The sequence below is a fragment of the Citrus clementina genome, unplaced genomic scaffold (assembly GCF_000493195.1).
Source record: "Citrus clementina cultivar Clemenules unplaced genomic scaffold, Citrus_clementina_v1.0 scaffold_7, whole genome shotgun sequence".
Taxonomy (NCBI): domain Eukaryota; kingdom Viridiplantae; phylum Streptophyta; class Magnoliopsida; order Sapindales; family Rutaceae; genus Citrus; species Citrus x clementina.
In genome coordinates, this window is record NW_006262075.1 from 12634939 (window position 1) to 12660061 (window position 25123).

The 25123-nt window shown below is 34.6% G+C and overlaps 2 protein-coding genes across 2 annotated transcripts; one reads left to right on the forward strand and one right to left on the reverse strand.

The window, feature by feature from the left end:
- Window positions 1-1711: 1711 nt before the first annotated feature.
- Window positions 1712-4945, forward strand: LOC112096928 (phytosulfokine receptor 1-like). Its single transcript, XM_024181153.1, has 3 exons — window positions 1712-1799; window positions 4248-4433; window positions 4533-4945. Exons 1-3 carry the CDS (start codon window positions 1712-1714, stop codon window positions 4943-4945), a joined length of 687 nt encoding a protein of 228 aa, XP_024036921.1.
- A 10951-nt stretch (window positions 4946-15896) lies between these two features.
- On the reverse strand, window positions 15897-20109 carry LOC18036132 (probably inactive leucine-rich repeat receptor-like protein kinase At2g25790). Its single transcript, XM_024181154.1, has 5 exons — window positions 19701-20109; window positions 19414-19569; window positions 18891-18956; window positions 17628-17684; window positions 15897-17191 (listed from the first exon to the last, which is right to left on the reverse strand). The coding sequence occupies exons 1-5, from the start codon at window positions 20107-20109 to the stop codon at window positions 15897-15899; spliced, it is 1983 nt and encodes a 660-aa protein (XP_024036922.1).
- Window positions 20110-25123: the final 5014 nt, after the last annotated feature.

The following is a 25123-nucleotide window of genomic DNA, read 5'->3' on the forward strand; positions in this document are numbered from 1 at the left end:
ATAAAGCCAAATTTCATGGTAACTTAAGATGTCACATAATTTGCATATGATGTCAGCTTGATTAAAAATTAATCTTATTTTTTCCCCTAATAAAGGTAAAGGGATGAGTAAAGCGGAAGTTTATTTTTTAACCCCTTTTCTCAAATAAAACCTCGGACGACCAACCAAAAAAAAAAAAGACTGTTTGAAAATCACTTGACGATGCCCTTGGGGGCAAAAAGAATAAATTGAGAATTCACACTTGATTGCGGAGGAATTACTTCTGCCATCTCAGCTGAAAACTTGTTTATTTCCATTGCATCTGGGTGTTGCTTAAATTTTTATTGAAGGAGTCAAATATATTTATGGGGGTTTTGATGTTTTCATCACTTGACGTTCAATGGCAACTGTTATCTTACCTTAACAAGCATTTGATGATTTTTCAGTAGCTTTCTTTACGCCAATATTTTACTCAGTTTTAACTTTAAGCCTTTATTTTATCAAATTAATTCACCAGTAGATAACATGTATTTTTTGGCAAGATTTTACATTGCGAAAGAAAGATAAGCCTCAATTCACTTGTAACTTGTTAAAGCAGATGCATTATATTAGACAAAAAAGCACTTAGTGGTCTAACCTATTGTAAAATCTTGTATTTATTTACATAATTATGGTCATCAGTATCTTTTGCTTCATTCACTTCTCTTTTTCTTTAATTATCAAGGAAACGCGGTTTAAGTAGTTATCAAAATTATGTTAAATATTTGTGAGTCTAGAGTGAGTCCCCACTAACAAATGGGACTGATGATACGAAATAGCGACCCTCAAAATCCAACTGAGATGCCGCAATTTCCTTATGCTACAATGTTGACACTTGATTCAGTTAATAATGAAAATCTATCACAATGATCACCGTCTTCTACAATAATTTTAAAGTAACACTTTGCTATTTACTGAAGTAGGATTGGCATATTTCACGAAATTGAAAGCAATTGGTCTTCGTGGTTGTGGAATAACTACACTTCAAGGAATTCCGCAACAATCACCCCTTCCTACTTAATTTCCTAGTCTTTTTGGCAATATTATGGCCTTTTATTTTTCGATATTTTTTTTAGTAAATCAGCTTAATTGAATCTTAACTAATCACTTTATTATAATTTTTAAGTCTAATTTTGAATTCTCATTCTTCATTCTTTTGATTCTCGATGCATAATTGACTAATTCTAACTTGATCAAATTTGAATTAGAACCACTGCTTTCTTTAATAAACTTTAGTCCTTGACATACTCTATCACTATTTTCTAACATAACCTGCTCATTTCTTTCACTCTTTCTTTTTTTTTCTGAATTTAATTTTTTTAAATCAGCAATGATATCTATCTTCATTTCATTACTTATAGCTTTGAATGAAAAACGATTTTTTAATAGCTCTTACATTTCAACGCTTTTGAAGTTTTATTTATGTTCATTAATTCTTGATACAGGATTAGCTAATTAAATTCAAATACTTGGAAGCATTGAATTTGAGTAGTAATAATAATATAAACAGTTCTCTAGAAACCTGAAGATTGTTGTCCAAATATAACCAATGCAAACCGTGTTACTTGGTTGTTTCGCTCTAGATTTGCTAGATCTATCAAATAACAATTTATATGGCCAAATTTTTCCCAAATATATAAACTTGACTCATTTGCATTGGTTATATTTGGACAACAATCATTTTAGTGGGAAGATGGATGATGGTTTGAGGAGCTCCACTTCATTAGAGGGGTTAGATATATCCGACAACATGTTATCTGGTAATATTCCTAATTGGATTGGTAACATCTCAACTCTTAGGGTTCTTTTAATGTCAAAAAATTATTTGGAAGCTAATATTCCAGTCCAACTCAGCCACCTTAGAGCATCTCCAAAAGACATAAGATTTTACTCTTCAAATTTCAATTTGCTTACTGATGTGGCAAATAAGTGTATAGAAAAATACAATCTCCTCCAAAAGACTCATCAAATAAGAATAAGTTAATATTATTTTAATTAAATCTTTCCCACTATCAAATTGAATTGTTGTTATGTTTTTGAAAGGAAACATAAATAATAATTATTGCAGTCTTATCTTTTCAATAAATAATAATAAAATATTAATAGAAGAGGGAGAAACTCACTCAGCAATATTGAAGAGTGAGAAACAAATCTTATTTGAAGAATCTAAATTAACGTGTCTTTTGGAGTGTTTAATATTGATATGACTCTTCAAATAAGAAGTAGAATTTTATTTGAAGAGTCTTTTGGAGATGCTCTTAGAGGTCTTGATCTTATAGACATCTCTAAAAATAGTTTGTGTGGGTCCATGGTATCTTCCTCCAATCTTTCATCAGTGAAACACCTTTATCTGCAGAAGAATGCTATTAATGGGTTAATTCCAAATGAACTGTTTAGAAGCTCTAAATTAATCATTCTAGAGTGAGGGATAATAAATTTTCTGGTAGGATTCCTTGTAAGATCAATGAGCTTTCGAATCTGCATGTTCTTGTTTTGAGAGGGAATTCTCTACAAGGGCATATTCCTAATGAATTGTGCCAATTAGGAACATTGCGTATTATGAATCTTTCACATAAGATACTTGATGGGTCAATTGCTGAGGAAAAATCAGGTTTTTAAATTTTTATAAAACATTTTAAAGACCGCTCTCATATAATATATAGGAATTTGTAATCTAGAAATCGTACCTTGAAAATCCAATTTGGCTTTTTCTGCTGAAATGATTTAGGCTCCCAGATCATGATCCGTCACCACCACTCCTGTTAGATCACGATCCGTCACCACCACGCTTGCCAGAACATGAACTGGCACCAATGATCTTCCAGGTTATGATTCAGGTTTGATCTGCACTTGATGTGTGGGCGCCTTTATCACTACCAAAGCAACTGGCACGAGAAAATTTTTCTCTCAACAATAGAGAGAAATCTTTCTCTGATCTGTATAAAGTGGCTGCTCTCTTTTTCTTTAGAGAAAATAAGCTTTTTTATATCACCCTTCAGTGAAAACCCTAGGCTCCAAATAATAAAAATCAAAACTCACGTTACTTGCTTTTTCTATAGGGGACCCACCTTGTAAAATAACATAAGGCCCCTTACACACAAGCTAATTAAATGGAGCCTCCCACTAAATAATATATTTAGGCTTTTGACCCAAATAGCTAGTTATCTTGCTTATTAGTCCAGTAGTGGTGCAATCAATTAAATGAGCTAACTCGGGGATCATTTGGCAACATACAATAGTGGCTGTAACAATTAGGCCTGTGATTAAACTAGCCTAATTATTTAATTTCAAATCTACTCTACTAAAAGATTGGAATTGACCTCCATAATTGTATGCTCGAATAATAATTCGTCCCAAGCCACATTGATTTCTTTACTGCAAAATCCTTTGTACCACATCATTAATTAAATCGATATCTCAACTGTCCAATCGATTTAATTACATCTTATTCCTTGATACTTACTGGTTTTCTCTAATAATCATTTTCAACATACTAAATATATTGACACACTCTGGCCAGAGAATTCTATGATTAAGTGCCGAAAACCCATCAAGAGATGTGTTGTACAAATTATATATTGTTAATCTATAACTCCAATACTCATAAATGCTCCCACCAAGATACTGGGTAATCCAGACTACAAGTATGTGTCATGCCCATTGGTAACTCAAATTGAATAATAATTACAATCATGAAATCATAATTAACTCAAGATTAAGATTACAGTAAAATCAATGCCTATGAGATTTAATAAGTCTGACAATTATTACAAAGTTAATTAAATCTCATATGTGATCATGTTCAATGTAGTCATACTACATCAATAAATTCATACATGATTAAGACAAATCATTCAATGAATTTATTACAGTCTATAATTAAATAAAGTGCCCAACTTTATTTATCAACTGCGAACTAAATTTATTTAATCATAAGATAACTTGTATTTATGTCTTCTGTGAATCCACATGGTGATCACATAAATACATATAATATGATTAATTGGACTTTAATAAAAATATTAATGCAATTAAGATATTTGAATAAAATACCTCATTAATTTTATTAATCAGAAAAATATTTATTACAATTAAATAAATACACATGCTTTTAAAGAGCATATTTTCCCAACATCAATACCTTTATGCCTGGGTATATAATGTGCCATTTTGGAAAGAATGAACTAACTATTATTTGTATGACTATTGTTTGCTTGGTGAATACACAGTGTATCACGGTTTCTACATCGATTCTGTTGTTAATAATTACTGCAAATCTATTCTTGATCTACAATCGCCTGTTAAACCACGTGTATCAATATATCAACGAGTAGAAGCAGAATTTGAGACAAGGAATAGATATGAATTTTTCATCGGCAGCAATCTTGTGTACATGGCGGGACTGGATTTGTCAGGCAATAGGTTGAGCAGAGAAATTTCCTAGGAAATTAGGAAACTTCAAAATATTGGTGCATTAAATCTGTCCAATAATTTATTATCAAGTGTTGTACCAGAGAGTTTCTCCAATCTAAAAATGACAGAGAGCCTGGACCTTTCCCACAACATATTAAGTGGTCATATTCCTCCTCAACTCACTGAGCTCAACCTTTTATCCAACTTCAATGTATCATACAACAGCTTGTCGGGCCCAAGCCCAGACAAAGAGCAGTTCGCCACATTTGATGAGAGCAGTTATATAGGAAACCATGATCTTTGTGGTTCCCCGATAAGGAAGAAATACAACAGCGAATTAACACCACCAGCAACATCAACAGAAGGAGCAGAAGAAGAAGAAGCCGATTCGGTGATTGATATGGTGGCATTAAAATGGAGTTTTGGTGCATCATTTTTTACAGTGACTTTGGGTTCGTTTGCAATCCTTTGGATAAACTCCTATTGGCGTAGACTGTGGTTCTACACTTACTAGACCCAATTATCCATTAGATTATTTACTTTCATGCAAAGACATGATAAATAATTATCGTTATCTCTTTGGGCCTAAATTTGTTAACAGAGCTTCGTTGGGAAGGTTAATAACAAACTTTAGTTGAGTGTATAACCATTGTTTCAATCTACGTATTTTTCATATCAATAGTCACCGTTGGGGTGAACAATCGATTGAAAAATATTTCAATTTTATCTTTGAAGAAGTTCATCAAATAAAATATCTAATATATATACCCTCCGAAGGGAGCATCACCGTATCATGAAGTCGAGGTATATATATAATTTTATTATTGAACTAACAATGGAGCCCGTGGGAAAATTATCTTGAATTTTCCCTCTCCCACTCAATATTTTAAAATTGGTTTTTCCTTTTTAAAACATACATATTGTTAATTGCATGCTTCCTATAATATTATCTAGATGATATCAAATATTATTAAGCATATGCAAATTTCAAACAATATAATGAAATTCATTATTAATGAATGACATGTATCATTATGCATAGAGTGGCACTACCTATTCTATATGACATGTTATCATGGCATGTTATCATCCAAAACATAACATATAGAAAAACAATTAAATAATCTTAATTCATGGCTTTCCTAATAATGAAAAATACATTAACCCTAAGCCTAATCTTCATTGGGCTTCTTGTCAATGTCCATCTTTCATAATCTTATTTTTGTTAATGGACTAGGGGAAATTGGGCTTTTAAATTTATAATTGGTCCAATTTTAATTTTTGGAAGGAAATAAATAAATAATTAAATTTTTTTTTATTAAAATAAAACTTTTGGACCAAAAATAAATTTAATGTGTTCAATTTTATCCATGCATTTTAATCCATTAAGCCCAAATATCAATTGGGCCTAAAACTAGGATTCTTTAAGTTCAAAACTGTTTTTTAGACTTAAATGCAAAAAATTAAAACTTATCAGCCCAAAGAGAAAATCTATGGAACTATAGGGATCGTAATGATAAAAATCATTAAAACCCTAAATCCATCTTTTTCTCTCCCCAGCCGCCATCACCACAAAGGGCAGCCACTGTTCACAATTTCCAGCCATCTCCGACGCCGAGTTTGCTGCCGCCGTCACACCGGAAATGTACCAAACACCTCCCTCGCGCTGCACGGAAAGCTCCTGCTCGCGCTACCTGCTGCGTGTGCTGGCTGTTGCACGCGAGCGTGCGCTGGCTGCTGCACGCACAGTGTGCGTTGCTGGCTGCGCGAGCAGCACACGCTGGCTGCTGGCTTGCAGCGCGCGCTGCTGGCAGCGTGTGCTGCGAGCCGCGCGCTGCTTGCTGCTGGTTGCCGCTGTCAATTTCCGGCCTTCGTCGCTTTGATCTTGAAAATCCGAGATTAATTTACAAATATCCTAGGCCAATTTTTGGCTTACAAAAATTCTATAACAGTAAAATAAATCAAGAGGGAAACATGATGATAAAAAATCACCCCTCTTGTTACAGATCCAAAGAAAAAATACAACGGAAAATATAACCATGAATTAAGACAAAACAAAACATGCTTTATTCATATATTAAACAATTAATATATATCTGAATAAATTGTGCCACTCTAATACATAAATTTCAAGAATGATTTCATACGAAATTCTTATATATTAATATGAGATGGCTCTGATACCAATTGTTGGGGAAAAATTAGGTTTTTAAATTTTTATTAAACCTTTTGAAGATCGCTCTCATATAATATATAAGAATACGTAATCCAGAAATCGTACCTTGAAAATCCGATTTGGCTTTTTCCGTTGAAATGATTTAGGCTCCTAGATCACGATCCGCCACCACCACTCCTGTTAGATCACGATCCGTCACCACCACGCTTGCTAGATCACGAACTGTCACCAATGATCTTCCAGGTTATGACTCAGGTTCGATCTGCACTTGACGTGTGGGCGCCTTTATCACTACCAAAGCAACTAGCACGAGAAAATTTTTCTCTCAACAATGGAGAGAAAAATCTTATTCTCTGATCTGTATAAAGTGGCTTCTCTCTTCTTTAGAGAAAAATAAGTCTTTTTTATATCACCCTTTAGTGAAAACCCTAGGCTCCAAATATCAAAAAACAAAACTCACGTAATTTGCTTTTTCAATAGGGGACCCACCTTGTAAAATAACATAAGGCCCCTTATACAAAAACTAATTAAATGGAGCCTCCCACTAAATGATATATTTAGGCTTTTGATCCAAATAGCTAGTTATCTTACTTATTAGTCCAGTAGTGGTGCAGTCAATTAAATGAGCTAACCCGGGGATCATTTGGGAACATACAATAGTGGCTACAATAATTAGGCTTGTAATTAAACTAGCCCAATTATTTAATTCCAAATCTACTCCACTAAAAGATTGGAACTGACTTCCATAATTGTATGCTCGAATAATAATTCGTCCCAAGCCACATTGATTTCTTTACTGCACAATCCTTTGTACCACATCGTTAATTAAATTGATATCTCAACTGTCCAATCAATTTAATAACATCTTATTCCTTGATCCTTACTGGTTTTCTCTAATGATCATTTTCAACATACTAAATATGTTGACACACTCTGGCCAGAGAATTCTATGATCAAGTGCCGAAAACCCATCAAGAGATGTGTTGTACAAATTCTATATTGTTAATCCATAACTCCAATACTCATAATTGCTCCCACCAAGATACCGGGTAATCTTGACCATAAGAATGTGTCGTGCCCATTGGTAACTCAAATGGAATAACAATTACAATCATGAAATCATAATTAACTCAAGATTAAGATTACAGTAAAATCAACGCCTATGAGATTTAATAAGTCTGACAGTTATTACAAAGTTAATTAAATCTCATATGTGATCCTGTTCAATGTAGTCGTACTACATCAATAAATTCATACATGATTAAGACAAATCATTCAATGAATTTATTACAGTCTATACCTAAATAAAGTGCCCAACTTTATTTATCAACTGCGAACTAAATTTATTTAATCATAAGATGACTTGTATTTATGTCTTCTGTGAATCCACATGGTGATCACATAAATACATATAATATGATTAAATGGACTTTAATACAAGTATTAATGCAATTAAGATATTTGAATAAAATATCTCATTTATTTTATTAATCAGAAAAATAGTTTATTACAATTAAATAAACACATATGCTTTTAAAGAGCATATTTTCCCAACACCTTCAAGTGGTTTCGTTATGGTTAGACTTATTTTTTATTCTCCAGTTTCTGTTGGATGTAAATTAACAACTTCTTATTGTATCTCGAATATGCTCATGTTGATTAATTGAAAGAACCTGGGACTCGAAATCTACAAAATCGAATGAGGAATTATGCCTAATACTATGTTGATTGTAATATCAAGAGTGCCTGGTGGTGCCATAGCTACTTCTTTGTAAGACAGCGATTTGGAAGCCATGGCAGTATGGTTTGGAACCTGGGACTCTTCTTTTAAAAATGGAAAAACTCCGTTTGCCAAATCCAAAAATGTTTTTCTAGAATCAATAATAACAACCGTTAAATAAAAAAAAGATAGATCTATAATATCCATCCATTGCATAAAATGAATCAATGGTTTCTCCTCACTTTGTTCAAGGCTATGGGGGAAAACAAAAATTATCACTCGTTGCTACCCGTCATCTCTGAATTTCGAAAGATCTAACAGCTTTACCAAGCAACCCTCCTTCATTGCCAACTAACTAAATCAGTTGACCTTATCTATGGCCATAAATAGTTCAGAATCTTCTAAAGTTTGAATCCTGTATGTGATCTGTATAAGCATGTTAGATTTCTTGGGGGGGGGGGGGGGGGGGAGGGGAATCTATGCTAGAAATGGATGTTACAATTGATGCCTTCAGAGTTCACCAAATAAACTACAACTTTGCTCATGTATTCAGTAAATCTGTTTAATACCTTGACTTATAAAGTTATTAATAATAACTTATGAACATATATAAGCTGATCTCCTTATCTATAAAGCTCGTTAAAAAAGAAAGCACTTACCACTTCTTTGCAAAAGCTCACGGGCATGAGAGGAAGACAATGGGAAAATTTTCATGAGTTAGGATTTTTCCAAAATTCAATTTGACCCTTCACAGCTTGAATTGGAGAGTTATTTTAGAGTATTTTTATCCTTAAATTCATTTGGATTTGAGAAGGAATTTAAATGTAGGAATTGTAGAGAGAGGATTTGAGTTAGAGGGAAATGATTCAAGCTTTCAAGTTGAGTTTCTCACCAAAGGGAGTAAGATTTCTATCATTTTATCTTTATTTGAAGTTGCATTTGCATGGGAATAAAGTTAATTTAAAGACTAGTATGCTTTGTTTATAGTTAAGGTTCCGAACAAATGGATAAAATCGGTCCCAAGTTAATTTTTGTAATTGGTAGATCATTTTAGGTGCACAAGGACACTTACAAGGCATTGTAGAGATGAAACGCGTGGCCTTCACCGTTTCCTCAATTCATGTGCTTTTGTGTGTGTGTGTGTGTTTTGATAGTTCATGGTCAATAATGAGATTGGTGATGATGTGGATGATTTATTAGTATTATAAGATATAGAAATCTAATTATTGAGGTGGAGTATAGAATTTGGAGCATAAGGTGTAAACTTGAAATGTTGACTTAAATATTATTGTAAATTGATTTTGACTTATAACCGACCAAAGAAATAATTGAAGAAGCAAATTGGTTAGTTTCACGTGCACGGCTTTTGGCAAAGTGAAATGTCAGCTTCGCACTTCACTTGTGAACGTACAAGATTTGCTACATAAGGAAATTGCGGCGTTTCAGCCGGATTTTGAGAGTTGTTTTCAAGTTTCGTATAATCAGATCCCATTTCTTTTCTTTGTATTTGTTCATTGCCACGACTTTTTTTTCTCCCACAGCTCACGTGGTCACCGTAATTTTGATAACTACTCAAAATGGGTTTCCGCAATAATTAAAGAAAAGGAAAAGTGAATGAAGAAGAGATACTGATGACCATAATCATCTAAGGGTGCGTTTGTCAGACTGTATTGTATTATGCTACATTGTATTATTTTAATGCTGGTGTATTGTATTATGTTGTATTGCATTAGCACTGTATTATAATAATATTGTACAATATTTGGTGCTACACTGTACTGTATTATTTTTTTGTGATTAATTGAAATTAAATATTATATTATATTAATATATTTAAATTGTATTAATATTTTATATTATTTATATTATTATTAATTTTAAATTAATATTATTCAAATTTAAATATTTATTATTAGTTAAAATAAATTATAAATTTATGAATAAATTAATATTATTCAAATTTATTGAACACTAGGGTTTCAAATATACAAACTGATATTTATAGTATCTTCGAAATTCTTATTGATATAAACACAAGTACTATTAAAATTGAATCATTTATTGATTTATTATATGTTAAAGTTGATGTACAATAGACACAATTCACTTGACATATTAAATTCTTTGTCCACAAGCAAATTCCAAGAAAATAATAAACCTAATAAGAATCTAAATAAATGTGCTTCACTATAATTAGTTACGAAGATATTAACTTAGTTACAAAACTCATATATCTCTATCTTAGGAGCATCTGCATAGCATTTTCCCATGGATTATTCTTCTTCCCAGTATTAATATTGCCCCAATAAGTAGTCTTTGTGATGTCGCTTCTCTTTTTATTGGAAAAAACACCTTCAAGCATGTCTTCTAAGATCTGGTTCAGCATCTCTTCACTTATTCTTTCCCTAGCAAGCAGCAATCTTAAGGCTTCTCTTCATCTGTAAAATTAATGTTGAATATTAGAATAAGAACAGTTATGCTATATCCATAAATAATGTCAAATATCATCCCTTACCATGCGGGCTCTCTTCAGCAGCAACAGCACCGCCATTTACAGTGCTGCTACTAACCTCAATAACTTCACTATTGCAGCAACAATAGCAACACCAGCTTCAGCATCTTCAGCAATCACTCCATCTCCATGCTCTTCAGCAACATCGCAATCTTCAAGATTTTCAAGAGTCTAAGGCTCCATCATCAAAATTCAAAACTACTTTCAACTTAATTTGAAGGATAAAGAAAATTTAAATAGAGTGGAAAACAATGCATCCAAATGGGTGTGATAGGAATTTCAAATGCACTCCACTCTCACTCTAGCTTCTCCTAATCCATTCATTCATTTCTTCCATTTAAGGAGGCCATCACCATTCACCCCTCAATGTTATTGCATGCAATTCCCAAAATGCGTTCTGAGCACCCAATGAGAAGATGTGAGACATGAATAAGTATGCATGAATTCACAAGAAGGCATATAAAATCTTAAGTTAAGCACCATATTTCAAACTTCTCATATCATTCCTAGGACAAAATCGGACCAAAAAATACAACTTTGCAATCATGAGTAACACTAGCGTTAATTGTAATTAACCTAATTCAATAAATTGTCATAACCTAATTCAATAAATTGTCATCGTTACTTCAGGTTCCACAGTATTCAAACTCTTAATACAGCAACCCAGCACGAAATAGGAACTATACAGTTAACAAGATATATTAACACATAAGCTATACAGAGCATTTTAAGTTACTTCATGTTAAAGTTATTTAATCATACTTCAGATACCCATATTATCAAAACATGCCCCTTCAATTAAGGGTCTGTAACCTATGCCTAGGTAATATATTTTTTTTAAGGAATATAAGCAGAATTTGCTCCTTTAACTTCCACAAGCCGTGCACTCTTCATGGTTTGTTGGAGAACAAACCATCTGTGCCATCTTGGTTTTATCATCAGCCACCAACTCAGGCTTCGCCTGAATCACCAAGAGTTGGGAAAGTGAAACATTGGGAAAAAGAAAAAAAAAAAGTAATTGATTGTTCTAGCAGCAATCATCTTCTTCCTGCAAGAATCAGCCATGATTTCTTTTTTTTTTTTGAAAAATTCAAATCACCAATATTTTTACGTTCTTCTCCAAATTCTTATCATTCACCTCATTTCCACAACAATTGCTAGAAAACAGAACACCAACATTCAAACCAACAAACAAGCCAACAAATTAAAAAAAAAAAAAAAGGCCCATCTCCTAAATTCATCAATTCAACACCACAATCTCTACTACCCTCTTAATCACTCTCTCTCACATCAACGCCTCTACACTTTCAGATTTCATGAAAATGATTTCAATAGATTATTATTATTATTATTATTATTTATTTGGCTTTATAGAGCCATCAACTAAAACACTTGAATACCTAAATGGAAAAATGAAATCTGCACGTAAATCCATTCGAATCTCGCCGTAGCACCACCGCCGCACCATGCTGTTGTTCGAATTCAAATGACACCGTCGCTCCAATCAAAGATTCAGGTGCTGCAGCTGCACCACTCATTTAATGATTCACGCTGCACGACGGCTGGGCTGCTATGTTTGGCTCTTGAGAAATTGGAGAATGGAGGAAAATCAGTGAATAGATGAGTGAGTTTGAGAGAAAAGTATTGTTTTGGGTTTTGAGAAGAGAAATTTTGTTTCATGGTCGTGGCTAAGGATCGTGTTTGGAAGAAGAAAATATTTTATTTCTCTTTTCGAATGCAATGCGGCCTAATTACGACTCCCCACGGGTTTATTTTTTGCGGCGTTTGGTGTATTATAATGAGGTTTAATACAAAGTTAACTTTTTGCCAAACATGATATTGTATTGATTTAATACAATACAGAGCTTTAATGTGGTGTAATGCTGAGTGACAAACACACCCTAAATGCATACAAAATTTTACAATAGATTAGACTACCGATTTGTGCTTTTTCGTCTAATAATAATACATCTGCTTCAATAAGAAACAAGTGAATTGAGGGATGTCTTTCTTTCGCAATATAAATTCTTGCCAAAAAATACATGCTATCTGCTGGTGAATTAATTTTATAAAAGAAAGGCTTAAAGTTAAAGCTGAGTAAAAATATTGGCGTCAAGAACGCTACTGGAAAGTTCAACCGTGAGCTGCAGCCTGCGGTCCTCAACAACCTGAGAAAATGCTGAGGTGTTGCGCGCCTGCCCACTACTTTGGCAGGTCTAATGGGACCCACAGTCGGATTTATAAATTAAAATAATGTACTTTTGTATATTTTTAAATAAATAATAAAATATGGATAAGGATACATATATTTATTCAAATATTAGTAAAAATAGATATATTGCTGATTTTTAAATTATACTTCGTGAACCTTTTGGACTAAGCTCTAAATCTATGAATTCAAACTTCCAACACACCACAAATTATTTTTAGCCCGCATGTCGGACTGTCTCCTTTAAGTTTCACTTTGATTTCTACCACATCATTCAAATAAGTTACTATAGCATGTCAGCTAGTTGGGAACTAAAAAGTGTACTTTATTCAATGACAGAATCAGAGCCATCAAAGGATTTGTCTAATTATGGGCTGGTGCTATCAGTGTTAAAGGCAATTTCCTAACGAGAAATCCTCACCCACAATAGTAGGAGATCTCGTCTTTTATTTAATTGGTGTGTATTTTAGAGGTATCGATCTCTAAAATAGATCCCACATTGTAATATTTGTAGATTTTCACAAAGAAAAAAAAATTAATCCTACATAATCATTGTTCAATGAAATTGCAAACTTAAAAAAAAAAAGTCCGGATGGTTCGATTATTAAGAGCAACCAATAAGCTGAATGGCAGGGAAAATAAGCTTAAAGAAATCCAGCTTAGAGAAACCGAACAAGCACACATACATAGAGACATATGACTATCTCAAAGGAACCAAAAGGAAGGTTAAAATAGAGGCTTCGTATTTCATATCAATTATTGATATGAAGAAGCTCTCGATTTCCAACGAGCTGTCCTCCCCGTTTCGAAGCAAGCTTAAAATTAAACGTGTATTTGATTCATAACTATCGTCAAAATCGGTGATATTAATGACAACTCACCTGGAAACTTGAGTATAGTTTTAGAACCAAACTGAGAATTTCACATAAACTGATACATACCAGTTTGCAGAAAAGCTAACCGAACACATAAACAGCACAACAAGTGGGAAATATGTATAATAAACTATAGAGGAGTAAAATATAAGGGAAATATGTGGGTGCACAGCATAATTAATTATCCAATAACAAAACTCTTAAGTCTTTTTATTTTTCCAAACTCCAGGACACATGCATGTTATAAAGTAGCCGGACCAACTTGTGACTGAGGATGCTTCTCTGAGTTAAATTCACGTGGATAATTAATGGTACTTGTAGTAAAAAATATGAAAGTAATTCTTAATCATATGCGACCACTCGAAGACATAGGCCACATGATCCATAAAAATCCTTGAGAGCTTACATTAGGAAATGATTTTAATTTGTAATTAAAATGTCACAATTACCTCAGACTTGTTAAATAGGCACTTATTATAGTCAAACCATTTATTTATAAACAAAAATAACGTAATCTGCAGTAATTTTTATGTTTTCATAGAACTTTATGATCCAAAAGCAGAAGAATTGCATCAATTTAAATTTAACATACCACTTGAAATCAGCCTCAATCCTCATTTAGTGGAGTTTTGTCCAACAATATTTGAGGCCAGTAAACATCAAGTTCCCAACAATGTTCCACTACATTCTGCCTAAATGAGTCAAACTCTTAAAATGACACAAGTGAGGCAAAAGATGAGAAGCTTGATAAAAGATTAGCAGTCATGACAAGGATAATACCTCAAGAAAGTGCAGTACAGAGGCCGCGCGAGAAGTCAGAGCTTGCAAGGCAGATGCTACTTAGCTTCATCGTAAAGTCAGTCCAGCATAATATAGATGCTCCAGGCTACGAAAATAAGTTCGAGCATTCAGAAAATTCTTCAGATATAATTGCAATTGATAGTGCTATCATAAAAATCCTTTATGAAAATGAAAGAAGGCAAAACAAACTTGGCATCTCAGTCCAATGATCAAGAATAGCAAAACCCAAAAGATGTAAACCAAAAAAGTGGGGATGGTGAAGGATTTATAGTTGTCAGAAAAAGGAAAAGAAACCGACAGCAGATCGCAAATGGGGTAACTGAGATGTGCAATCATCAATCCACCTGCGTTAAAAGAGAGAGCAAAGTAAAAAAATGCAAACGCGTTGTCCTGTTTCTCCCAGTTTTATTCGAGAGATTTTTTACTGAATGTTAGTATTGTAGAAATGGTCAAAAAATGGAGACTTGATTGTATCATTTTGGATATCCTCTCTGGATGTTCTAATAATATGTGTACAAATCGGTTTTTTATTTTGATCATTAAATAATGAGTAACTAATTAGCCGATTTTCCTTGTACAAGAAATCTGAGATGTTGCTTTTATAGATAGAGGTTCCTCAAATTAATTGGTATTAACCCACTGATAGCTTTAATTTGCAGCTAAAGTTGCTGCACTGATGATGCTACAACCAACATAGTATTTGGCAAAACTCCTTATTTGGATTTGTAGCATTTCGAGTCTCAGGTTCTTTCAATCAACAATCTCCGACAGAATACTTATTTGGAAAGCCAATAGTAGCTTGTGTCAATACATCTATCAATGAAATAGAACCATAATCTGCGCCAATATGAGTTTATGCCAAGGGCCACAAACAAACTCAATATTACTGTCGCATAGGTTGCACCAAAACTCCAGTATAATGCCACCATACTAATTGCAGATTCATCTTCTCCTTCTTCTTTGCCTGCTGGTGTTGCTGTCGGTGTTACTGCACTGCTGCATTTCCTCTTTATGAGTGAACCACATAGATAAAGGTTTCCTTAATAATTGTTTTCATCAAACGTGCCAAACTGCCCTTTGTCTGGGGTTGGGCCGGACAAGTTATTGTATGACACGTTGAAATTTGATAAAAAGTTGAGCTCAGTGAGTTGAGGAGGAATTCTACCACTTAATCAATTGTGGGAAAGGTCCAGGCTCTCTATCATTTTTAGATTGGAGAAACTCTTAGGTATAGAACCTAATAGTAAATTATTGGACAGATTCAATGCATGAATATTTTGAAGTTGACCAAGTTCCCATGGAATTTCTCCGCTCAACTCATTGCTTGACAGATCCAGTCCAGTCATGTAGTTAAGATTGCTACCAATGAAAAATTCATATCTATTTTTTGTCGCAAATTCTGCTTCTAGTTGTCGATCTATTGCGGAATGTTTTTCAACAGGCGGTTGCAGATCAAGAGTGGAATTGTAGTAAGTAACAATGGTAGGGTTTAAAGACAGATACACTTTATAACCCTCAAGTAGTTCATATTCATAAGAGAAATCATCAATTCTTTCTCTCCAGATTGACACATTACCCAAGCATGAAGGTATTGACCCATTAAGTCTGTTCTGCGAAAGATCAATGATACCTAATTTTTTTATTTGGCATAATTGATTAGGAATACGTCCTTGCAGATAATTTCCTCTCAAAAGAAGAACATGCAAATTCGAAAGCTCATTGATCTGATGAGGAATCCTACCAAAAAATTTATTATCCCTTAAATCTAGAGTCATTAATGCAGAGCTTCTAAACAGTGCATTTGGAATTAACCCACGAAGGGCATTCTTTCGCAGATAAAGGTGCTTCACTGATGAAAGATTCAAGGAAGCTATCATGGACCCAGGTAAACTATTTTCAGAGATGTCTACAAGCTCAAGACTTTCAAGATTGTTAAGCTGGACTGGAAAATTACCTTCCAAACGGTTTTTTGACATTAAAAGAACCCAAAGGGTTGAGATGTTACCAATCCAATGAGGAATATTGCCGGATAACATGTTGTTAGATATATCTAATCCCTCTAATGAAGTGGAGCTCAACAAACCATCTTTCATCTTCCCACTGAAATGATTGTTGTTCAAATATAACGAACCCAAATAAGTCAAGTTCAAGTAATTGGGAAAAATTTTGCCATAGAAATTGTTACTTGATAGGTCCAACATATCTAGAGGGAGGCAACCAGAGACTATAGGTCGGGGTAATTCTCCTGAAAAGTTATTTCTAGACAAATCCAGTATATGTAGCTCTTGCATCTCGCCCATTGAATGAGGAATATCACCTTCAAAAGTATTTTCTGACATATCCAAAGACTCCAATTTCTGAAGGAAAATACCCATATTCTGCGGTAGCTTACCAGTGAAATTGTTACTGGAAATATCTAGAAGACGAAGCATATCGTGTTTGGCATTTGGAAGTAGTGGAAGAATTCCTGAGAATGAGTTATTCGCCAAAGACAGTTTGTAATCTTGAGTTGTTTTGCAATAACCAAGTTGGGAAATTTCCAACCAACTTATTGTGAGAGAGGTCAAGGAATCTTAAGTGGTATTGGTGTAAAAGAAAAGTAGGACTGACATTTAAATTGCAGTTGGATAATTGGAGAACCTTCAAACAATATGTGGGGAGCCAGTTTTCAGTTTTCACTTGCAACATATTGTTTCTTGATGAGAGCAGCAAGACCTCAAGCCTTGAATGATTAGCTAATGAACTAAGGGGGAATGTGCCTTGGAAATTGATGGAAGAGAGAGCCAATTATTCAAGTGATGTGAGGTTGGTGATTATAGAAGGCAAGTTTCCACTTAACTGATTGTAAGAAATATCAAGAACTTTGAGATGGATCAAGTTGTTGAAACATTGAGGCAGCTGACCCTCAAAATTATTTGCTCCAAGATTCAACTCTAAAAGATTCTTCAAGTCACATATTCCTAAAAATGAAAGTAAAAATAGAAGGCTTACTATTTCATAGAATGAAACTCCTATAAAATGTAGTGTTTTGTAGTTTTTAATTATGGCAAATTCAATCGTAAACCCAATCTAAGACTTATAAAAAAGTCATAAAATCAAATTGTCTAATTATTTTGGTCAACGTAAATAACATTATCTATTTAATTCTTATATAATGTGATGTTGATTGCAAAAGTGTTTCAATTAACCTTAAAAAAAAAAAAAGAACGATCAACACTTCTTTTCATCATAATCAGCTGCTGCTTTATTGTTTAAATTAAAATTATGATTTTCTCTGGAATAATTTGATACTTCGTCTTGTTTATTGGATATTGGTATTCTAATCTCTAAATTAAAATTATGATTTTTCAGTTGTTTTCTTAAATAATAGTTTGTCTTAAAATACACTTAAATTTGTCTTAAATTTTTACTCCTCTCTAGCATAAACAAAACATGTTTGAAAAGAATTTACCGGAGGAAAAACAAAAAAAGAAGGAAAAAAGAACTTTTCTTCATAATCTAGGAAGTAGCTACCCACAAACGGTTTGTCATTATTTCAAATATTCAATTATCATGTTTCAACATAAAAACGCCGAGTAGATTGTTTACTTCGGTTTCTAGAAATCTGTTTATATTATTATTACTCAATCTAACGCTTCCAAGTTTTTGAATTTGGCTAATTCTGCGTCAAGAACTAATAATGAGGATAAATAAAAAATTTTAATTAGATTTGGGAGTTTTGTCTTAATTCTTCTATATAGTTTTGATATATACTTATCCATAATACTTCAAAAGCATTGAAATGAAAAAGCTATTGAAGACTTCGTTTTTCATTCAGAACTTTTCTATTAAAAGAATCAGAAGAAACGGAGAGAGTGAAAGAAATGAGGGGAGTCAGGACTCAGCAGACAGTGGTAGGGTTTGTCAAGTACTAAACTTCATTAAAGAAAGCAGTGGCTCTAATTCAAATTTGAGCATGAGCTAGTAGTTGATGGAATATGCCGGCTGTCTCGAATCAAAATAATGAAGAAAGGGAATTCAAAATTATATTAAAATTAATTAAGTTAATATCCCGAAAAGGATTCAGAAAAAGAAAAAAGAAAAAGGCCATAACAGTACAAAAAAGAAATTAAAAGAAAAGAAAAAAACTAGGAAATTAAATAGAAGTTATGATTGTTGCTGTATACCTTGAATTGTAGTTATTCCACAATCTCTAAGATCCAATGTTTTCAAGTTTGTCAGATTTGCCAATCCTACATGGCCGATAAAAATGAAAATATTGTTTCAAAATTATTGTAGAGCGATGAGATATCTGTGTTCGATAAACATCTTGGTAAATTTGCTTCTTAACTGTGTCTTAGTACATAGCTTACCTAGCCTTGTTAAGAGCCCTATATTGGGTTATCACGTAGATCCAATAGTTGCAGGTTTCTCAAATTTGATAATCCTGAGGACATAAATTAATGTTGAATAAGACATATATATAGAGAAATTCTCAGATCAAGATGCTAAATGTAAATTTCGTGCAGATTCATTATTACACTATATGGTGTTAGTGTATTTCTATTCTATTAAGTATAATACTACATAATGTAATAGCAAATCCACACGAAATCTGCATTTATGCATATATAAGTTTTTCTCCCTCGATGTGTGTGTGTGAGCAATTAAGTTGCGCCTTACATATCTTGTGGCCTGGAATGTATATACCTTCTATGGTTCTGGAACCTTCAATGTTATTTTCCCGCAGAATCAAAGTGGTAAGTGATATCAGTGTATTCAAATATGGTAATATGCTGTCATTGAAGTGATTAGCTTCAAGATTTAAGATCTTCAGCTGCTTCAAGCTCCCATTGCTGTCGTAAGCTGCTAATGCATGCACTATTAGTAGCTCACTGACATTAATTTTTCTTTTAAAACGAATATGCAAATTGTATATCAAAAACCAAAATAACAATAATAATAATGGACGAGAAAGATATATACGATATACACACCTCTATTCTCATAGAAACCTTCAAACGCATTGAGAGATAAGTCGAGGCTTTGCAATTCTTCAAAAGGATGAAACAGTGAGAAATTCATAAGTGAAACTCCAAAAAGAGAGTTATAAGAGAAGTTGAATTTGGCTGTATCATTAAGCAAGAGATGCATCACCCGTCTTGTGGTGGCGTTGCACTTAACTCCATCCCAATCATTAGAACAATCAGACGACATTCCATCATCATCAACCCATGAAGTAAGAATTTCTTCTGCATATTCCGTATCACTGATCGATATAAAGAAGCTCTTAAGTGCCAACAGACCAATCCTCTCTTTTTGCAAGCAACATTTGTATCCATGCATTTGCATCAAAACAATAATCAAAATCAGTGACATTGAAAACTTAATCAAGGTAGTTTCCATTGCGAAGCAACTTTTCATTTGGTTAATTTACTCGCTCTTAAAATAATACTTGCAATAATGAAGAAATTCAATAATTATACTAAACATTTATAGACCTTGCAAATTTTTTTTTGATACAATGGGGCCTAATAAAGATTAGGACAAAACAGAGCGGGGAATAGTATTCCCATACATATCATTACATAACCAATATCCAATACCCTCTGGTGGGTTATCAAAATCATGAAAACCGAGAGGTAAAGATCCTACCAACTTGGCCATGAAATCAGCAGCAAAATTAGCTTCCCGATATATATGCTTTATTGTAATTTGCCAATCTCTATTCATCAACTCCTTGATGGCATTGATAAGTGAAAGATGTGCATTAGGCTCTGTTCTTGTGGAAGAGATAAGTTGAAAGATACATTGGCTGTCCACCTCTGCCACCAAGTACTGGATACCCCGATTCCATGCAAGATGAAGACCTTGAAACAAACCCCATAATTCAGCAGAAGTCACCGAACAGAGACCAATGTTCATGCCAAATCCAAACTGCCATTTGCCATAACAGTCCCTCACCAATCCTCTAGCACTTGCCAACCCATTTTTTAATCGAGAACCATCTGTATTCAATTTGAAAAAGGATTCCGAGGGAGCTTGCCAGCCAATTTCTTTGATGGTTTTACTGGTACGAACAACATTGAGACCTGCTCTTGCAATATGGATATCATGAACCCACGATCTAATTTCCGTGACCATCTGAGTGCAGCAAGGGGCATTGTGAGTGAAGATAAATTGGTTGCGCCAGAACCAAATTTTCCAAACAGCAACGCCAAATAAGCAGGCCCAATCATCCACAACCTTATTGATACCAGCCTTGCCCAAATTGAAGCATAACCAGTCACGGAGGTCAAGAGAGAAAAAGGATTGCTTGAACATACCTGGAACCAAATGATTCCAAATTCTTTTTGCCACAACACAATCACGAAGAACATGGATTACATCTTCTTTTTCCTGTCCACAATATTCACAGTCCATAGAAATTTTGATGTGTCTCTTAAATAGCTCCTCTTTTGTTTTAATTCTTCCGTGCATTACCAACCATAAGAAAATGCGAATCCTCTGGGGTCCTTTCCAATGCCAAATCAATTTCCATATATGGGCATCATTATTGGAGATTGGATTATTAAGGGAGATATAAGCTGACTTAGATGTGAACTTGCCTGATTTTGAGTGAGCCCAAAAAGGTTGATCCTCGTTGTTGTCATCCGAAGGTAGTTTGATTGCTGCAATCTGGAGAAGAATCTGATTGGGAAGAAAATGACCAAACATGCTCCAATTCCAATTTCCCTCAATATCCACAAAATCCGCCACACATTTATTCTTCAATTCATCCGGTAGTTGAGTTATAGTATGATTAGCAATGAGAAGCTCTTCTGAAACCCAACTTTGATGCCAAAAATTTACCTTATTCCCTTTTCCAATCGACCATCTCGTGCCCTGCAACACATACTCCCATATTCTGTTTATGCCTTTCCAGAGATAAGAGTTGCGTTTATTCTCAAGCTTGGAGGGAATAAAATCTGAATCAAGCCCATATTTTGATCTCAAAACCCGAATCCAGTGACTGTGAGTAGAGGTTAGCATATTCCATTCAATTTTCATGAGGAGAGCATTGTTCATGTTTGTAAGATTTTTAAAACCTAGACCACCTTCAACTTTTGGAGAACATATCATTTCCCAATTAATCAAACTGAGTTTACGGCTTCCATTCTTGCTCCCCCAAATAAATCTTCGAGAAATCCGATCAATTTTATCCAAAATTCCATGAGGGATCCTTGTTGTTTGCATGGCAAAAATGGGGATCGCCTGAATTACCGATTGAGCTAGAGTAATTCTCCCAGCAAGGGAGAGATGCATTGCATTCCATCCAGACAATTTTTTATCAACATTATCCACAATTTCTTGATAAGTGGCTCTTGTCACTCTGTTGTGAAGTAAAGGCATTCCAAGATATTTGCCAAGATTATCTGTAGCGGCAAATCCCAATGAATCACTGATTTTCCTTGCCTTTTCTGCAGTAACATTCTTTGAGAAATAAACTCGAGTCTTCTGTTTGCTAATCAACTCTCCCGAACAACTACAAAAAATATTCAGCACATTATTGATCACATGGGCTTGGTTGCAAGAAGCCTCAGCGAGAAGAAGTAGGTCGTCCGCAAAAAAGAGGTGAGTAAGAGGAACACCATTTCTCGAGAGCCGTATAGGACACCAACTTCCATTTCTTACTGCCAAATTAATTGCATGACTAAGGCGCTCGATACATAGAACAAAAATATAAGGAGAAAGAGGGTCACCCTGTCAGATTCCCCTAGACGGAGTGAATTCTTCAGTGATCTCCCCTTCCCATAAAATTTGCATTCTAGCCGTAGTAATGCACTCCATTGTAATCCGAATAAACTCTTTAGGCAGTCCAACATCCTTAAGAGTATCATGAATGAAGTCCCACCTAAGCCGATCATAAGCTTTCTCAAGGTCCACTTTGATAGCCATCTGCCCGATTTTTCCTCTTTTGTTTCTCATGGTGTGGATAATTTCTTGCGCCATCACAATATTATCTGTAATTTGCCTTCCAGGAACAAAGCTTGTCTGGGTTGGTCCGATCAACTCCGGTAGAATTCCCTTTAACCTATTTGCCAAAATTTTTGTAACAGTTTTATACATCACTGGACATAGGCTAATGGGACGGAACATCCTCAAGTTGGTGGGGTTGTTTGTTTTTGGGATAAGGACAATAAGGGTCTTATTAAGCTCTGGAGGGAGGGGATTGCCTTTAAAAATATTGCTCACAAGTTCACAAACTGATGAGCCCACCACATCCCATTGTGACCGGTAGAAGAGAGCATGAAGGCCATCAATTCCAGGAGCTTTTAGAGGGTTCATTCCGAAAACTGTAGCTTTGATTTCCTCGTTAAGAACAGTTCTGCTAAGATCAGCTAAACTGTACTCATCAATTCTTGGAAAAGCATTAGTAATCGGGAAATTAAAACTCACTTCATCATTACAAGAAAAAAGTTTAGAGAAAAAATCAATGGCATGGGACTTGATCTCTTCTTTATTATAAATCCACGTACCCTCGCTGCTCTGGATTGCATCCACTCGGTTTCTCCTTCTTCTCGTTATTGTTTTTCTGTGAAAAAAAGCAGTGTTTCTATCCCCACATGAAATCCATTCTCTCCTTGACTTTTGGTACCACAATAACTCCTCCTGGGATAGTATGGTTTCAAGTTCCATCTTCAAATTGGACTCAAGCTCAAGAAGCCGGTTTGAATCAAATTTCTCCAGAGCATGTTGAATACCATTTAATCTTGCCAATAAACGCCTTTTCCTTTTAAAAATATTCCCAAAATTCTCTTTATTCCACACACTAACTTTATCCACAAAGTCATGAGCAGCCCGAATATATCCCTTAGAGTTGCACCATTCCTTAGCCACTAGAGATTGGAAAGACTGGTCCGTCAACCAAGCTGCCAAGAAACGAAATGGCCTAACAACATTCATTTTCTTCAAACTACGGCCAAATCTGACAAGAATCGGACGGTGGTCAGAATGAATTTTTGGAAGATGTAAAACTGAAGCTTCCATAAAAGACACATTCCACTGGTCATTGCATATGGCTCGGTCTAATCTTTTAAAGAGAGATCCCCTCGACCAAGTGAAACAAGGCCCTTTAAAATGTAGATCCATAAGCTGATTATCATGAAACCATTTGTTAAACAGTCTACAAACACCATTGCCTTTTTTTGAACCTCCTTTTTTCTCTGAAACATGTAGGATTGAGTTGAAGTCTCCCCCTAGTAGCCATGGTCCTGTAACTGAATTAGCTACCAGGTCAAGATTGCTCCATAGCTCCCTCCTCAAATTTGGGTTGGGGCTAGCATAAACGGCAGTGACCCACGACCAATTACCAGAAAAATCTGTGACTTTAAAATGAATGTACTGCTTGTGATTAAAAACAAACTCCATCCTGAATTCTTCTTTCCATAAAATCCAAATACCCCCTGCAAAACCTTCAGCTTCCACTCGATGCGATGACTCAAAACCACTACGTTTAATAAAGTTATCAGCTTTAACTCCACTGATTTTAGGTTCCAAAATCGCAACAATATCAGGGTTATAAATTTTATTCATTATGATAAAAGCTCTTCTAAAGCCCGGTGAAGCCACCCCTTGGCAATTCCAAAAAAGGATAGATAAATTCATTAAAATAAAGAGAATAATAGGAGGAAACCGTTCAAACCGAACTTCATTCTGACTCCATGTTGTCCTCATCTTCCAAAGAGGTTCCACTATCATCAGATTCTGAGTCACTTCCCTCACCTTCACCCTTAAAGCTCTCATCATCCGGGTCATCTTCATCATTGGCATTTATTACCAAATCCTCATCAGGGGGTTTGTCTCGATTTTCAATAAGTATATTAGGATCAGCAAGCTCTAAATTTGGTAAAGATGGAACTAAACTGACCCCCTTAGAATTCGAATGAAAATCTTGTCGAGAAACAAATTTTATTGCCGTGTGTTTTACTGGGTCCAAGCTAGTGGGAACAATGGTGGGGATAGGTAGGTTGGTTGAAGTTACAGGGATTTTTGACTGTGAACATGACACTGTTTCTACATGCATGTGAGTTGGTGAGGTAACAAGGTTTTCTTTCAAGCATGGGTGTTTGGCTTTTTTTTCACTTAAACTTTGCATAGCTGGAGAGTTGACGTTTGTATGGCTATTTGTGGTAGTAGGTTTCTTGGGATTCTTTTTGGTTTGTATTTTAAAATGGAAAGCTGGCTGATCCTTCTCGGTTATGGGCCCATTGTAGCCTCTAGGGTGGGAAAACATTCTATCCTCATCATTATCCTTTTCGAGCACTTCAAACCGTGATCCCCCTTCAAATTTGGCATCTCGATGACGAGTGGAAAAATTATTATAGCCACCTCCATTGTTGACTCTTCCCCTTCCTTTTCGGCTGACAATCATCCAAGG

Coding starts and splice junctions, on each gene's coding strand:
- LOC112096928 (XM_024181153.1), top strand. CDS start 1,712: ATGGATGATGGTTTGAGGAGCTCCACTTCATTAGAGGGGTTAGATATA. Junction 1,800..4,247: donor TAATATTCCTAATTGGATTG/GTAACATCTCAA, acceptor GTGAATACACAG/TGTATCACGGTTTCTACATC. Junction 4,434..4,532: donor GGCGGGACTGGATTTGTCAG/GCAATAGGTTGA, acceptor GTGTTGTACCAG/AGAGTTTCTCCAATCTAAAA.
- LOC18036132 (XM_024181154.1), bottom strand. CDS start 20,109: ATGGAAACTACCTTGATTAAGTTTTCAATGTCACTGATTTTGATTATT. Junction 19,570..19,700: donor AGGTTTCTATGAGAATAGAG/GTGTGTATATCG, acceptor ATGCATTAGCAG/CTTACGACAGCAATGGGAGC. Junction 18,957..19,413: donor AGGTTCCAGAACCATAGAAG/GTATATACATTC, acceptor TCGGCCATGTAG/GATTGGCAAATCTGACAAAC.